Source organism: Madurella fahalii, assembly GCF_045866475.1.
Source record: "Madurella fahalii IFM 68171 DNA, scaffold_6, whole genome shotgun sequence".
In the NCBI taxonomy this organism is placed as follows: domain Eukaryota; kingdom Fungi; phylum Ascomycota; class Sordariomycetes; order Sordariales; genus Madurella; species Madurella fahalii.
Window position 1 is genome coordinate 2,435,284 of NW_027263976.1, and position 15,584 is coordinate 2,450,867.

The 15,584-nt window shown below is 57.2% G+C and overlaps 5 protein-coding genes across 5 annotated transcripts; 2 read left to right on the forward strand and 3 right to left on the reverse strand.

Moving 5' to 3' along the window:
- Nucleotides 1-503: 503 nt before the first annotated feature.
- Nucleotides 504-2,421, forward strand: ale1 (Lysophospholipid acyltransferase; the record flags this gene model as incomplete). The annotated part of the gene is made up of 5 exons (XM_071066175.1): nucleotides 504-525; nucleotides 597-641; nucleotides 708-807; nucleotides 871-1,892; nucleotides 1,970-2,421. 5 exons carry the CDS (start codon nucleotides 504-506, stop codon nucleotides 2,419-2,421), a joined length of 1,641 nt encoding a protein of 546 aa, XP_070922276.1.
- A 1,428-nt stretch (nucleotides 2,422-3,849) lies between these two features.
- MFIFM68171_10757 (Serine-rich protein) lies at nucleotides 3,850-6,779 on the reverse strand (the record flags this gene model as incomplete). Its single annotated transcript, XM_071066176.1, has 3 exons — nucleotides 3,850-4,097; nucleotides 4,162-4,604; nucleotides 4,666-6,779. The coding sequence occupies 3 exons, from the start codon at nucleotides 6,777-6,779 to the stop codon at nucleotides 3,850-3,852; spliced, it is 2,805 nt and encodes a 934-aa protein (XP_070922277.1).
- Nucleotides 6,780-9,328: 2,549 nt separating this feature from the next.
- RCE1 (CAAX prenyl protease) lies at nucleotides 9,329-10,451 on the forward strand (the record flags this gene model as incomplete). The annotated part of the gene is made up of 3 exons (XM_071066177.1): nucleotides 9,329-9,377; nucleotides 9,438-9,880; nucleotides 9,945-10,451. The coding sequence occupies 3 exons, from the start codon at nucleotides 9,329-9,331 to the stop codon at nucleotides 10,449-10,451; spliced, it is 999 nt and encodes a 332-aa protein (XP_070922278.1).
- Nucleotides 10,452-12,033: 1,582 nt separating this feature from the next.
- VRG4 (GDP-mannose transporter into the lumen of the Golgi) lies at nucleotides 12,034-13,394 on the reverse strand (the record flags this gene model as incomplete). Its single annotated transcript, XM_071066178.1, has 4 exons — nucleotides 12,034-12,476; nucleotides 12,529-12,909; nucleotides 12,968-13,058; nucleotides 13,116-13,394. 4 exons carry the CDS (start codon nucleotides 13,392-13,394, stop codon nucleotides 12,034-12,036), a joined length of 1,194 nt encoding a protein of 397 aa, XP_070922279.1.
- A 948-nt stretch (nucleotides 13,395-14,342) lies between these two features.
- ADI1_2 (1,2-dihydroxy-3-keto-5-methylthiopentene dioxygenase) lies at nucleotides 14,343-15,547 on the reverse strand (the record flags this gene model as incomplete). Its single annotated transcript, XM_071066179.1, has 2 exons — nucleotides 14,343-15,356; nucleotides 15,419-15,547. The coding sequence occupies 2 exons, from the start codon at nucleotides 15,545-15,547 to the stop codon at nucleotides 14,343-14,345; spliced, it is 1,143 nt and encodes a 380-aa protein (XP_070922280.1).
- Between the last annotated feature and the right edge of the window lie 37 nt (nucleotides 15,548-15,584).

Genomic DNA, 15,584 nt, shown 5'->3' on the forward strand with positions numbered 1-15,584 from the left:
TAATTAATATTTTAAAGCGACGGTCCAGATCCCATCCAGACTTTCTTCAGGTACTCGAACGGCAGCTCGATGGCGCAGGGGTTGCCAGCAATTGGCCAACCAGTGGCAGAGGCCCCCTGGTGGGGGGCGAGGTGGGTCCCTGAAACATCCCCCAAGCACATGCGCCAAGGCCTCGTGCACGTCCCGGTCTGGTGATGTCACGGCGGATGGACCCGCCCAAATTTCTCAGTTGTGCAACTGGCTTCGTTGTTGAAGCAAAACGGACAGCGTCGGCCTCCACGTTGCGACGAAATAGCGCCCATCCTTTACATTTGGCAGGTTTTGGCGTCTTCCTTGCTCGGCCCCATTTGCCAGTTCAAGGGGGCCGTCATCTGGCAGATTGCTGAAGATTACCCACGTCGACGACACGAAGCCGATCTCGAGCGGAACGTCCGAAGTCGAGCAGAACTCGGGCTGCAGTCCGATGGAATAGCAGAACCATCAGCGCTCCGAGTTCTGCAACCATGATACCCTTCATAAACACACGTATGGGGCGGCTACGGCTTTGTTTGGTTGCTCTCAGATGTGCCGTTGGCTGACGCGGTTGTTTGTACCAGCATTTGTCTACCTGGCCGGCAAGCTTGGTGCCGGTCCCGATGAACGTACGCCGCTCCGCCTTTCGAGAGCAAGAGACTAGAAGGAAGGCTGACTCGTTTCTGCGACGCTAGTCAAACTGATATTCTCCTTCCTCCTCTCCTACCCGCTCGCTGGCGTGTTAAAAAGGGTCCCCGATGCACAACCCGCCTACAAGAACCTGTTCTCGCTTAGGTGTGCCGCAGTGTTCAGACCAGGGAGAGGAGCCACGACAGCTAGCTAACCCCCTTTTCCCAGCATCTCCATATTCTACCTCGTCGGCCTCTTCGACCTATGGGATGGCCTCCGAACGATCCTCATCTCGGCCGCCGGCGCCTACGCCGTCGCCAAGTTCCTGCGCGGGTCCCCATACATGCCGTGGATCGGCTTCGTATTCCTGATGGGCCACATGAGCGTGAACCACATTGCGCGCCAGGCTGCCAATAGCCCGAGCTCAGTCGACATCACAGGCGCCCAGATGGTCCTGGTCATGAAGCTTAGCGCCTTCTGCTGGAACGTGGCCGATGGCGTTCTGCCCGAAGCGGACTTGTCTCCCTTCCAGAAGGACCGCCGGTTGGTGGAGCTTCCCAGTCTTCTCGACTACGCCGGCTTTGTCTTCTTCTTCCCGAGCATGTTGGTTGGCCCGGCGTTCGACTTTGCCGAATACCGCCGCTGGCTCGACACCACCATGTTTGAGGTGCCCGCCGCTGTCGATCCGGCCAAGAAGCCGCCGACCAGGCGTAAGCGCAAGATCCCGCGTAGCGGCACCCCAGCCATGCTGAAGCTCGCGACCGGCCTTCTATGGATCTTGTCCTTCCTCAAGTTGTCAGGCTACTTCCCCCCGGAGATTCTGCTCAGCGACCGCTACCTCGAGTATGGCTTCCTCCGCCGTGTCTTCGTCCTGTACATGGTCGGCTTCACGGCTCGCACGAAATACTACGGCGTTTGGACCATGACGGAAGGCGCCTGCATCCTTGCCGGGCTGGGGTTCAACGGGGTGGACCCGGCGACGGGCAAGGTGTCGTGGAACCGCCTGCAGAACATCAACCCGTGGGGCGTCGAGTCGGCCCAGAACACGCGCGGCTACCTGGAGGCCTGGAATATCAACACCAATAAGTGGCTGCGCAACTACGTCTACTTGCGCGTCACGCCCCGGGGCAAGAAGCCCGGCTTCCGCGCCAGCCTGGCAACCTTCACCACGAGTGCGTTTTGGCATGGTTTCTACCCGGGTTATTACCTAGCCTTTGTCCTCGCAAGCTTCATCCAGACCGTCGCAAAGAGTCAGTCGTTCCCCCTTCCATTCGCCCACGTGGTATATGTTCCCCGCGTTGACCCATCATTCTTATTCCGTATACAGACCTCCGACGCAACCTCCGCCCCTTCTTCTTCTCCCCCACCCAGCCCGATGTCCCTCTCCCCTCGAAGCGCTACTACGACATCGCCTCGTGGTTAACCACCCAGCTTACCTTCTCCTTCGCCGTCGCGCCCTTCTTGATCCTTTCCTTTTCCGGATCCCTCCAGGCCTGGGCTAGGGTGTACTTTTACGGCGTCATTGGCACGGCGGCTCTGACGGCGCTGTTCGCCTCGCCCGCGAGGAAGCATATCCGTAAGGCGCTCGAGAAGAGAGCTGCCAAGGCCGCAGGCGGCGACGGTGCAAATGGTAGGAAGGGAGGCGAAGGAAAGCTGAGCAGGTCGACCAGCTCGGAGAGCTTGTCGTCTTCGCGCGAGCCGGTCATGGGGATTACCCCGGATTTGGAGAGGGAGTTTGACGAGGTGGTGAGCGAGATCCGCGAGAGGAAGGCGAGGTGAGAAACGGGGGTGGGACCGGGGGATGTGTGTATGCGTGGGGAAAGGGGTGAGGCGGGGTGAGGCGGGGGTGGAGTTGAGGCGAGGGAGCTGAGTTGAGGCGAGGGAGCTGAGTTGAGGTGTAGAGGGAGGTAGAGAGGGCCGGTGGGTGAGCATTTGGTTGCCAGATTTATCTGCGTTGATTTGCATTTTCCTGGCCGGAGCGAGCATCAGCATCGAGCCAGACATAGAAGGCGCACATGCCATTCCCATTTTGGAACCGAGTTTCCAACCACCATGTATTTTGAGAATTTCGCATCAAACCATAATAATTCATAATAAGCCTGGCTTTTTTCTTCCCCCTTCAAACTGCAAGTGTCCGTCTTGCCATGACTGTGTAACCTTACCTATCCCGTATTGGCCATGGCAACGGTGACGGCACGACTGAGAGGAAGACCAAGATGATAGTGTAGCAGAGTACAAGAAGGAGGACAAGAATGACCAGTCAACAAATTCCACGAGACCACCTGTCACCCATATTACATAACGACAAAGCTCTGCAAGGTAAACGTTCACATTACGTTACGTTGCCTATCATAATCGTCATACAGAGCCCCGATCAACATTCCCATGCCGATCGAAGCCGTACGACGAAAAGAGAATGACAAGAAACTAGCTACTAGGCTTTAAACTTTAGGTTCGAGCCGGCCGCCTCGTTTTGCGGGCCGTGGGGAGCTCTTTGTAATATCATTATCATGTAGTGTGTGCTTTTTCCCGGCCATGACAGATACCCCAAGAAGAAGAAATAGTGTGAGTGTGCTGTGTGCGAGATCCGCAGACACACTATGTTGAGATCAAGCGGCAAGGCGCTTCCGTAGACAGAATTCCCGTCCCACCGGAAATAAAAATAAACAGAGTTTCACCCGACTCCTGGCTGAAAACAACAACAACAACAACAACAACAACAATACCAACAACAGACGGGGTATCTCTTTGCAGGCTTCCCCTCCCTTGAATAAAAACGAATGCTTCCGCCCTCCCTCAGGTGTCCTCCTCTCTCGGACCAGCGCCTTTCCCTTTGTAAAATAAAAGAACATGCCTCGAGCGTCTAAACCGCTTGGTCCGACCAATACCGGTGATGATAATGATGATGGTAATACAGATGGTGAATGAGAATAGAAGAAAAGATGGCGTCCGGCGAGTCCGGTTCAAGCAGCGAAAGTCAAAAAGTTCATGAACTCCGTGAGGTCGGCGCATCGCAGGAGTCTAACGATATAGTCTTGATAAGAAACCGTCAGGCGTCAGAACCTCCCAGCCGTCGTGCGTGTGTCGTAAAGGTCGTAACATGTATATACTGAAGTTTGATGGAAGCACACAGGATCCGCTGTGTGTCGGTCGTGTGAGGGCCAAGCAAAACAAGGCAAATGGCGTTGCGTGGGTGGATGGTTACTCTCAGCTGTGTACCGTCCAGCCCTGTTGGACGCCGACAACCGCAAGGGCGATGACGGCACCGATTATGAGAAGGCCAACAACGGACATGACGCGGTTGAGATTGCGCCACCACCTGGCGCTCTCGAATCTCGTCTCTTCCACGAGTTGCTGGTGGTATTGGAAAGCGGGGTGGCCGCTGATGTTGTCCCTCTCAAACATCTGGAGCTTGGGGTTAGGCGGTAACGGAAGCAGGGCAGCAACCATCCACGCTAAACGCACCGTGTTAGACGTTCCCACTCTGAAGGCTTGGAATGCGGGATGCGGAGGACATACCTAGAGGAAGGATGAATCCCAGGATAAATAGGACCACCTGGGCATTCCTCTTGCCAAGAATGCCACTGTCGGCTGACCAGCTCACGCTGGGCGGATCCCACACGCTGTAGCGGCTGGCCCGACGGTCCATCTGGAGATGCGGAGACCAGATGCTCGATGTCTGTGGCTTCAGTGACCTAATTACGCGGTAATCCTGAGCTGGCTGTGCCGGGGTAATTTCCATGGACGCCTGGTCCGGAGCACGACGCTGACCGGTGGTCGGCTGGACGTCTCTTGCCCGTTTCCGGGGACTGAAGATGGATTGCGGGAAATGGTCTGTGTTGGGCGACTCGCTGCCGCGGAAGGCCGAGCTGGGCGGCCGGCTGTCGCCAGCGTCGGAGGAGGAGGTCAGGAAAGAGGGAGAACGCCCCAACCATCGACGTTCGCCGGAGCCGTAATAGACCCTGTAGTATATGTCAGTATTCCATCATCACGGGGAAGCGAGCAACAATTGCAACTCCTTACATGGCCCATGCCGGGATCGATGAGGTAAAGCTATTAGCCCGGGAGCTCCCGCTGGAATGAAGATTACGGCTCGAGGGGTTGCTGCTCAAGAAAAGGGCAGATAACCCCGTCTTTGAGGGCCTATGGTCCAAATCCGCCAGTCCGTCACCATGCTCGTCTTGGTCTCGTACCATCCGTATCTGCGAGGGCCCGGCTCTCGCATAGCTTGGCTGGGGTCTGTCGAGCGAGTCGCTAGCCGAGGTAGCCGCGGCCTCTTCGAGTTGTCCGACGATCGACGACGAGATGCTGTGTATCTGGCGGCTGTGCAGGGAGCTCACCCAGCCGAGGCTGCTGCGGCGGCGATGCCCGCTCCCCTCCGACAGGGGGGAGACGGAACGCGTCGGGTCGCCCTCGCTGCCGCCCTCGCTTTCGGACATGACCGTCGACAGCTGGGAGCTCCATTGGTGAGGCGCAGCCTGAATCATCTGGGCCGGCGGCCGCTGCGTGATGGCCTTCTGAGGGGCGGACGAGCTCGACTCTGGCGCTTGCTGGTTCAACCATGGAAAATACTGTGAAGTGCTTCCCGAATCGCCTCCTCGGGCGGCTCGAGCGGATGAAGTGCCGAGATTGATCAACGCGGGTGCCGCGGATAGCAAGGCCTGCGCGGGATCCTGGCCGGCGATTATCGAAGGGATGCTCCTGAGGGATTGGACGGAGCCGGTGCGGGATCGGAGTGTCTCGCGGGAGCGCTGCTTATAATACCCGAACCTCTCGTGCGACCTCCTTTTGGCTGGCCTGAGGGGCGCAACGATTAGGCTCTCCTGAGAGTAGGCGGGTAGCGGCTTGTGGGAAACGGTAACGAGGGACGACGAAGGCGACAACGAGGGAGCGCCGTGGAGGACGTAGTTCTCGTTGCTGCCGGTCGGGATCGTCGGCGGGCTGCTCGGGAAGGGCGCTGGAGACGACCGGTCTAGGATTTCCCAATTCGAAGGGCCGGCGGGGTTGAAGAAGAGACTGTCGCTGGACTCTTGCGCGGCAGAGGGAGGCCCATAGACCTTGTAATTGGTCGCTTCGGAGACCGTATCAAGTGTCTGTTCAGATGCCACGGATGTGAATGACGCCTTGGGCACCACCGTTCGTGTGGGTGTCTCTTCCTCGTCCTGAGGAGCGGTAGCTTCGGGAAGCGGCGCAAGAAGCGTCTCGGCCGACGGCGCCGTTGTGTTGTACAGCGGCTGCTTCTGCTTGAGGTCGGGAGTCTTGGGTACTTTCCGCAGGCCACCGACCAAGCGGTAGTTCCAGGGCGATGAAGCAATAGGATCCTCAGCTAAGTGCGTGGATGAGGATGCACGGGACGACGGTGAGGAGGGTAGCAGCTCAGAGAAGCTCTGGTCCAGGATGGTAGTACTTGCGCCCGTCAGCGGGGTACTTTGGCCGTCGCTCCACGCGTCAGTGGAGGGCCGTTCCTGGGCGCTCGGTGTTCTCGAGGCGTAGGACAGGGGAGGCGATCTGGTGCTACCGGTGAGGCTGCCAGAAACGTCTGATTCGGGGACATGGCGGACGAGGGAGAAGGTCTTGTCGGAGTGGACGGCTACAAAAGTTTTGCGTCTGGGCAGGGGTCGTCGGGGCTGGGATGTGGCAGAGGCTGGCGATGGCGAGTCGTCAGAGCGGGACAGTTGCAGTGCTGATGCATTAAAGGCCGCGATGCTAGTTGAAACTTCAGATGATGACCTTAGGTGAGGCACGGTTGGACGTGCGGGCCCCACGCCCGAGGGGCCGGCCACGGGTTTCACGCCTGAAACCCTTTCATCCCTTGAACGCGCCAATGAGAAACCCGAGGCGGTAGGTGATGACAATGCGGACCCCGGGGCCCCAGCACTTTCCTCTGCTACCTCTCCCCGCCAGCTCGCGCGCCTCCCATGTCCGGCATTGCTAGTGGCCTGGTCGTTGTAATTTGCAGAGCATCGGCGGCTGTCCGCGTTATCGCGCGAGGATGTCTGGCTTGGCGCCCGGTTCTCGGGATCGATCCGGGGCGGGGTGTAGGGGACGATGCGAATGCCCAGTCTGCTGTTGTTCTGCGAATTCGATCGCTCGTGGAGCGGAGTCGTCGGGCCATGTCGGGCTGGTGGCGCCGACATGGCTCTGGCGTGCTGGCTGAGACGGCCGGTGCTCCAGGCCGGGAGTCTATCGATCCGTCGGGGCTGGCTGGCACTTTAAAAGCTGGGCATGGGCAGTCAGATCTGTTCCACGTCCGTGTCATGCGTGCTGTCAGATGGAGATCGAGCAAGAGCCAGCCGCCTGTGTCCGATGGCGATTTTCGGATTACTAAAGAGTGTCGTTGGCCTCTGGCTGGCCTATCGTGGTGGTGATGCGCTGCGGTATGACACGAAAAAACAATAAAACGCCCAAAGATTCGGTCGCGGGGCGCTGCGAGGCAGAGACGGTGATGGGATGCGTCGCAACGATGGGCAAAGGTAAAACAATAAAAATTAAGTTATCAAAAAACATCCACCTGGACAATCAGGGGACAATGCGTAAACGAGTGCGCAGAAGAGAATTAAAAACCACAACAGCTTAAAGACAGGAGTAAGTTGGATTGAGGGGTGTCCAAGGCAAAATATCAATTGGAGCGCATTGGGTGGGTGGGAGAGAGCGGCGTCTGGTGAAGCATGGGAGATCCAATAGATGCAATGCTATCCCAAGCGCCTATCTCTACCGGCACCTAACAGCTCCTTTCGACGGTTCGCCTTGGAGGGGCGTGAGGAAAAGGAGGGACGGGGGAGCAGGCGCGGAGTGGCCGGAGGAAAAAAGAAAACGAAGGTTGTCAAGAGATTCCTACAGTACTTTGTAAATATTCACGCAAAGCTTTTTTGGTGCACTACTCGGCCCAAGGCTGGGCCCATTGGCCAGCAGGCCTGGGCAGCGCCGCTCTGCCATGGAACCCTCTGCAATTGCCAGGGAGCACGCCGTTGAGCCATCCCCCACGAGGATTGACAGCAGCACAGCACGGCAGATCCCCAGAGCGCCCAAGGATCTTCGACTGACCGCTCCAAAGTTTCCAGAAGGTAGCGAGCCTAATTTCGCGTCCCACATGTTGCTGTGCGCCGATAGGTAGGATCGAGGCCAGTTGCTGAGTCGACCCGCAGCCTGAGCGCTCCAGATGCGTTAGCGGGCTCCATCGAAGAGCGCGAGCCTTGCCGCTCTAGGCAAGCAGCCAATGTCAAAACGGTTAGCGGATTCCCACGGGTTGTTTTACCACTCCCGATGGAGAATTCCAGAGCATCATCAGTTCCCCGGTACGGGGGAAACCTGGTTTATCGTTCGCCGACTGACAACTGCGGTGTCACCGACTGTTTGGGTCGCTGGAGCTGCAGCCAGAGCTTCAAAACCGTCGCGATGCCAGCTCTACGAACGAGGCCCTCTGGATCTCTCCAGCCTGTTTCCGGGTGCCTGCACTCCTGCACTCCTGGCCTCCAAAGCTGCAGGTGCGCCCAAAGCCATTCGCGGGCGTCGAACCGCAGTGAACCCCGGCCTCGGATGACGCCTGTCGGACGGCTTCACCGCTTGAGGCTCCCGAGGCCGTGCCATATGTGTACTGTGTATGTAGAGGCGCGGATGGCCCGAACATCCCGACGAGACCCGCAAGTGGATGCCAACCGGACATTGAGGGTGATCGCGTCCAGCAACCCTCGGTCGTATTGCCAAAGTGAGGATACAATATTAAAGGCGCGATGTCCTCGATATCTCTCTCCCGTTGCTGGTGGCATGCGGCCGGCTGCCACAAAGCCCGGCCGGCATGGGTCCTTTGCTACGTGTTCGACGGCTGTGGCAGTGCGCCGAAGCCAAGAAATACCATCCCGCAGGCTCGGCAGGGGCGCCCCCCAGGGTTGCGGTGATTTCATTAAACAGTTATGCATAACACGGACGGCGCGTACCTGATTCGCGTGCATTTCGTGCCCAATCTGCGCTGTCATGCCTTCGAACAAACCCATCCAACCAAACCCCGTGATCTGGAATTCCAGCTGAGAAGAGCTGAGCCTGGCTGGACAAGCAATAGGGGAGAGGTGGTGAGGTGGTGATACACCACACCGTGTCGACCCGCCGCCACGCGGTTCGCCCGCTTGCGCAAAAATTTCGGGAGGAGTGGAACATAGACAGCGCCTTTGGTAGACACGCATACGCGCGCAGTGTCTTCCGTACCATAATAGCACCTACGGAGCCCGTGGCTATATGATGTTAATGAAGAACAAAGCGACGTGAATGCAAAGGCGCAATTGGACTAAATCCGGGCCCCCAGGTCTCGGCCCAAGATAGCGTCAAAAACCTAATTCCCGGCTATTCGGGCTAAACAGCCCTTTCCCAGATTCCCACCCTCTAGTCAGAGCTCAGTTACTTCTTTTAAAGCCGCCACTCCATCTCAAATCGCACGCAGGGTTTTTTACATCTAATAATAGCAAGGGTTCGGCAACAGAGCGGACGGCGGAGCTGTGGAGAACAAGAGCCCTTGGCGATTTGCTGAAACGACCCGATCCGGCCCTCCCTTCCTGCAGCGGGGGGGGTACACCGCAGCCGCCCAGCGCGCGCTTCTGTGACGGCGTCTAAGCACGAGTGTACATACACTATACGTCGGATATACATACCAGCAGTCACGGGAGCGGCCCGGGCTAGGCGCCGCTGGGAATCCGAGATGCCTGCCATCGGGGAAATGCTCCAGAAGCTCAACCCCTGGCACAAGGGTAAACATCCCTCTCGTAACACATCTCAAGCACTGAAACAGGAAACTGACCTCGTCCAAGACGCCACTCCTCCCCCCCCGCCACCCCCGCCAATCACCCTCGGCGCGGCCGCCACCCTCCTGACCCTCTATGCCCTCGTCTACTTTGTCCCCTTCTACCTGTCCCGCACCACCCGGCCGTCGGCAACCCTATCCCGGGACGCGCCTTCTGTCATCCGTGCTCGCATCCGCTCCGTGACCCTGTCATGCTTGCTCTGTACGGCAACCACATACGTGGTGCTCGTCCGAACAGGCGGCGCAGCTCCCGCCGCGGCTCTACACTTCCTGGGCCTGTGGCCCCCGGCGGTGGGCGATTCTCTCCGGGTGCTGCTTCTCACGGCACTGTTGTTTGCCGGTCCACTGTTTAGCTGGCTCATCGTGGAGCGCGGCTGGTGCGAATGGATCCGCCTGGCGCCCATCAAGGAAGTCTGGTCGGAGTGGACAACATGGCGGAACATCATCGCCGTGAGTCTTTTGTTCCCCCACCCCCCTTTTTCACCCAGTCAGCCCACTGACCGACACGACAAAGGGGCCTATAACCGAAGAGATCCTCTTCCGCTCCGCTTCGATCCCGCTGATGCTCCTCGCCCAAGCATCCATCAAGGAGACCATCCTCCTCTCGCCCATCATCTTTGGCCTCGCCCACGTGCACCACTTTTACGAGTTCCGCCTGACCCACCCGCAGGTGCCCGTCTCGGCTGCCGTGCTCCGCTCCGTCTTCCAGCTCGGCTACACGACCCTCTTCGGGGCCTACGCCACCTTCCTCTTTGTCCGCACCGGCTCGCTGCTCGCCGTCTGCGCCGTGCATGCCTTTTGCAACTGCATGGGTCTTCCGCAGATTTGGGGGAGGGTGGAGCCCGAGTCGCTGGAGGGCAACGGCAGTAATGGAGGGAGGCGGCCGAGTATCCTGTGGTCCGTAGCCTACTATGTGCTCTTGGTCGCGGGTGCCGTGCTGTGGTGGAAGAATCTCTGGGTGCTGAGCGAGAGTGAGAACGCGCTAGTGCCGACTTCGGAGTTTTCCGGGAGCGCTGCTTGATTAGAAGCCTAATTTAGTTATTTGAATGCTGGTTCCGAGAAGTTGGAGACCGCAGGATAGATGAAGTATGGTGCTTCTGAATAAATCATAGGACACACAAATTTAGAGAGAGCAGGTAATAGTAGTACAATATAAACACAACTATCACACCAAGCTGACATGACTTTATGGGCACTGTCAACCTTGTCCACTTTTGATCGAACCGCTAAAACAACACCTTCCTCTGAGTCTAGCATCAGACTACGGCAGTTGCGAAGCTCTGGCCCGGTTACCGACAACGACGGCGGTAACGACGGGGCAGATAAAGAAGAGATGGCGAGGGGAGGGAGTGGAAAACGATATAATAGTTAATGAAAGGCCAAAGCTCCACAGCATAGTTTGCCCAGAATACAATCCCAACCGGCCTTAAGACTACTATCTTGAGCACAACACAGACATCTTGCCCAAAGCGACATTGATGGCAGTTGGGCACTGATAGACTCTACTGTACTTTGAGCCGGAGAGGCTCATCCGCAGAGGGACAGCGGAGAAATGTGTGGCCCCTTGAGGAGCGCATACCCAAAGCTAAGGGAATTGGCCGTTTTGCTGACCTTGGTATTCTGTGATCACCGTGACTAGGGGCTCAAGAGTCATGATATGTGCTACGCGTGGATATGCAGTGGCAACTCCGATGGTTGAGCCGCGATGCTGAAGTGATTTTTTCCGGCCACCCTCTTGAAGAACTTGTTTGTTCCTGATTGTAGGCAACTGACTTTCGGAGGTTTCCGTTTTCTTAACCTTCGCTCATCGTCGCGGAGGTTTCCGGGGATGTGGCCAAGGTTCAGTATACGTAACAAGTCACGAGCGATCATCTCTGCGAGAAGCTTGCGTAGAGACCGGGAGACATCTTGTCTAATGCCCCTTTGCATCCGTGCTCACAGAACCGACGAGAAAATTCATCACCACATCCGTCATATTATCGTCCTATTATAACAATCCCAGAAGAAAGCAACCCGACATCACCATCAGACTGCCTCCCCATACCGCTACCTCTTCCTGCCCACCTCACTCCATTCCCCTCCCATCCACCCACCGCTATGCAGAGCGAGCCCAGCACGATACAAATACCAAACGGCCCGACCTCGCCCAAAAAAAAGACCCGGTTTGCCAGGAGTCATTTGACGTCCCGCACCCCACCAAAACGCCAGTCATGCGCGGGTTTATGTCTTTTAGAACCATCGGAGGTACGCCATTTCGGTTATAACAAAGAGAGAAACCCGACCCTATCACCTCCCACAATAAAGTGTTAAACTCTATGCTAAGAAAAAAAAAGAAAAAGAAAAGAAAACAGAGAAGAGTAGATCATCCACTAAATGAGCTTAATATAAAGAAAAAGGGCCGCCTAGAACAAGTGATGTACAGGAACTGAAAAGGGAACCGACGGGAAGCATACATCAGCCTCGTAGCGGCCTAGTCCACGATTGTCATCGGTTTGTCAGACCTGGGCAAACAGTGAAACGCAAATCATGAGTGATTTGGCTCTGGTGCGGCTAATGCGCTGTGAATGGCTCGTGGTAGCACAAGAGACGGATGTGCTTTGTGCTCACGAGTTTGCCGCGTCCCTATTGCTCTGCGAGCTAGCACTCATCGTGGGCTTGTTGCTGGTGGGCAAGATACCGGCGTCTTGTGCCTTTTGCCGAACCTTGGCCCACGCAAAGACAAGCCCGCTGATGAAACCGACCAAGATGGCGGTGACGCTGCCGAAGGTGATAGGTGCATCGAAGAAGATTAGGCCGCTGACTGCGATGGGTAGCTTGTTCAGAGCGCCGACCATGGAGTAGGTCGTCGAGGAGGTGACGCGGATGCACCATGCCGAGCAGTACGAGATGAAGATAGCGCCCAGGCCCGAGTAGACCATGCCAACCATCAACTTGTTCCGTGTCTCGACGGGGAAGTTTCTGGCGAGGTTCTCGGCAGACCAGTCTTCAACCAACAACGAGCAGACGATGAGGACGGGAATGGTGAGCAGGTTATTGTAAAACATGGCTAGACAGAAGATCAGCTCGCAGTCTCCTCACTACTAGTACGGCAAACGTACTGTCATTGTCCTTGAAGTTCATCTTCTTGATGACCTTACGCATGCTGAGCAAGTATGACGAGGTGCAGACAACGTTCATGCCCATCCACGCGTATCCGGCGTTCAGTGTCGCAAGGGCGGTCGAGGTGTCGAGTGAGTGACCGACGCCGTCAATCGCAGCCTGGATATCAGCCCAAGCAGCAACGACGGAGCTGAGCACCATCAAGCCGAACGATAGCAGGGCAAGCGGGGTGACGCTCCCGCCGAACCAGAGCACTTCGCCGTAGGCGATGACGATGATGGTGAGGTTTTTGAAGATCGTGTATACCGGTACGGACAGGAACTGGAGAGCCTTGGCACCAGTGTAGATCATGCCAACGAGAAGCAGTGAAACGGGGAACCCTAGTGTTGGTTATCAGAAAAAACAGTCCGGCAGCTGGGGGTTAAGAGGCTGACGCACATCTCTTCGCCTTGGTCGTATCAAAGGGAGCAAGGTTCTTCAACAAGCCCGTTTGCTTGGAAAGCAGAATGGCCAGCGTGCAAACAAGAGACTAGAAGCCGTATCAGTTGCCCGTCGGGGTACCCCGCCCGTCCCAGGATATACATACCTGGATAGCAAGGTAGAAGAAGTTCAAGTTCCACTCCGAGCCGGAAACAACGTATTTGTTGACGACCGTCATACTGATCGACGACAGACAATATGCTAGAATGGACGCGCCAGGGCTGTGATCAAGCTTCTCGAAGTAGGCCGAGAAGCCAGCATCGCGACGGGGGCGGTGCGACAAAGGCGAGTTGTTCCTGCCCAGAAACGGATCCTTCTCCCCGCCGAAGTCGTTGCCGCCCTCGCCGGCGCGCATTTCGATATCCTCGTTCTTCTTGTTTGACATCTTGAATTATCGGCAGTAGCCCCAATCGAATTAACGAGTGACGAACGGTCTGGCGACAGACTACCCGAAGAGAGATCTGGCCCCGGATGCGATGCGCAGGGCAAACAATCAGAGGGCAGTGTTCTTCGGCTGACGAATGAAGAAATGCAGAGTGGCACCACTCAATGCTCGGGGCAAGAGTGGCTTTCTCTTTCTGGCGCCCGGAGAAAACGGAGGGTTTGTCTGTCGATGGCGGGCAGAGACGCGTGTCAAGAAGCGACGGTGAGGAAATCCTGTTAAATTAGCGATCGAAAGTATAGAAGTAACCAAGCTCCGTGCTCTGGCCCTGGGTCGCGGCTCCCCTTTTTTCGCTTGGCTTTTCTTGGAGGGGGGCCTCGGGGGACCGCGCAGGCACCGCCGTTTCGTAAAATTGGGGGCAACCCCGATAAGCGGGCAAGGCATGCAGCTAGACAGTAACCAACGGGCCACTGTGCGAGAAGGAATGGGCACCCCGCATGCAAACAGAGCCCACGAGACTGATCCGCCATGAGGCGGACACAGTGCCTATCAGGGCCGTGTTGCCGCCGCTGTATCAACCTGATGAAGTGCAATCATAGCAACCGAGCCAGAAACATCACATGGTACGGGAACGGAGCGAGCGTCTTTCCAACCCACTTCTACTCTACTACAGAACCCGCCCTAACCTGAACTAGGTGCACGAAGAATAAAGGGCAAAGCAGAAATGAATGCTTATAAACAGAAGGGAAATGAAAAGGCTAGAAGCAATAATAACAGTACTACTATCGATGCTTTGTTCTCTTCTAGGTACGGAGAGTAATCCGGAAACGGGACTCGTTCGGGTCCGCGACTGTGTAGAGGATGTTTCGTATCGGCTACGCTCCCTACTGCCCAACGGGATGCTCTGATCCATTGGGCCACAGTTAGCTCGGGAAAGAAGGCCGAGACTCCCTAAGAGTCTCTCGCATCCGGACTCGTGCCCTCCATCACCTCGTCTTCATCCTTCTCCTCGTCGCCATCCCGCTCTTCCTTATCCTCCTTATCCTCCTTATCTTCCTTCTCCTCCTTGTCGTCCTTGTCGTCCCTATCAGCCTTTTCACCCTTCTCTCCGCCAGGCGCATCTGGCGCAACAGGATAGTTGAGGTGCTTCCAATCCTCCAATTCCTCAGTCACCGACCTTAGCCGGTCGCGTATGCTCTCGATGGCATAGCTCCCCAGCAGCAACCTGAGAGGCGGGTACGAGCAGTGGCCTAGCTGCCACACCAGCTCAGCGCACTTGACCGCGCTCGTCGGCTGCCGATCGCCCAGCCACTGCACCATCCTCTTGGCATGCAGAGCGGGAGACGTAGCGTGCGAGTAGGCTTCGCTAGCGGGTTTGATCAGGAAATGACCCCAAGTAGGTAGCGGGTTCGTATTGGAGTCCGGTTCGTCCCTCCTCACCAGACCGGGCTCTACGAGTGTCGCCTTGATGTTGAACGAATCCACCTCGTACAGCATCCCCTCGATCAGACCCTCCACGGCATACTTTGTCGCACAGTAGGGCCCCAGTCCAGGCACGCCGAGTGCGCCCGAGGTGGAGCTAAATATGAGATAGCGGCCGCCGTTCTGTTGGCGGAAATAGGGCAGGCTGGCCTGAACGATGTGCAACGTGCCCATGAAGTTGGTCTCGAACTGGTTGCGCAGCTCGTACTCGTCCTGGTCCTCGCACGCGCCGATGACGCCGTAGCCGGAGCAGTTGGCGATGCAGTCGACGCGGCCGAAACGCTCGAGTGTGCGGTCCATGACGCGGCGCACCGAGGCATCATCGCGCACGTCGCACAGCTGGCCGAGACAGGTCTCGCTGTTGAGCTGCGCGATGGCCTCGGGCGACGTCTCGAAGACGCGGCCGACGGTGGTGACCAGATCGCCATGGCTAAGAGCCGACTTAACGAGAGAGCGGCCCATGTGGCCGGTGCCACCGAACACCTGCACGACGGTCAGCCGTTTGAGGGGCGCCAATGACGGTAGAACGGTGGCGGGCAGCTTACGATCCAGACCATCTGTTTTACAGGTGTCCCGGGCTGTGGCGGGTCACAACTAGCCGGCAGTTGGAGCTTCATCTTGCTAGACTCAGACCCAGCGACGGACGCCCCGTCTGCGGCGCTCCGAGCATCCATGGGGGATGAGGGGTTCTAATAGACTTGATTACGGCTC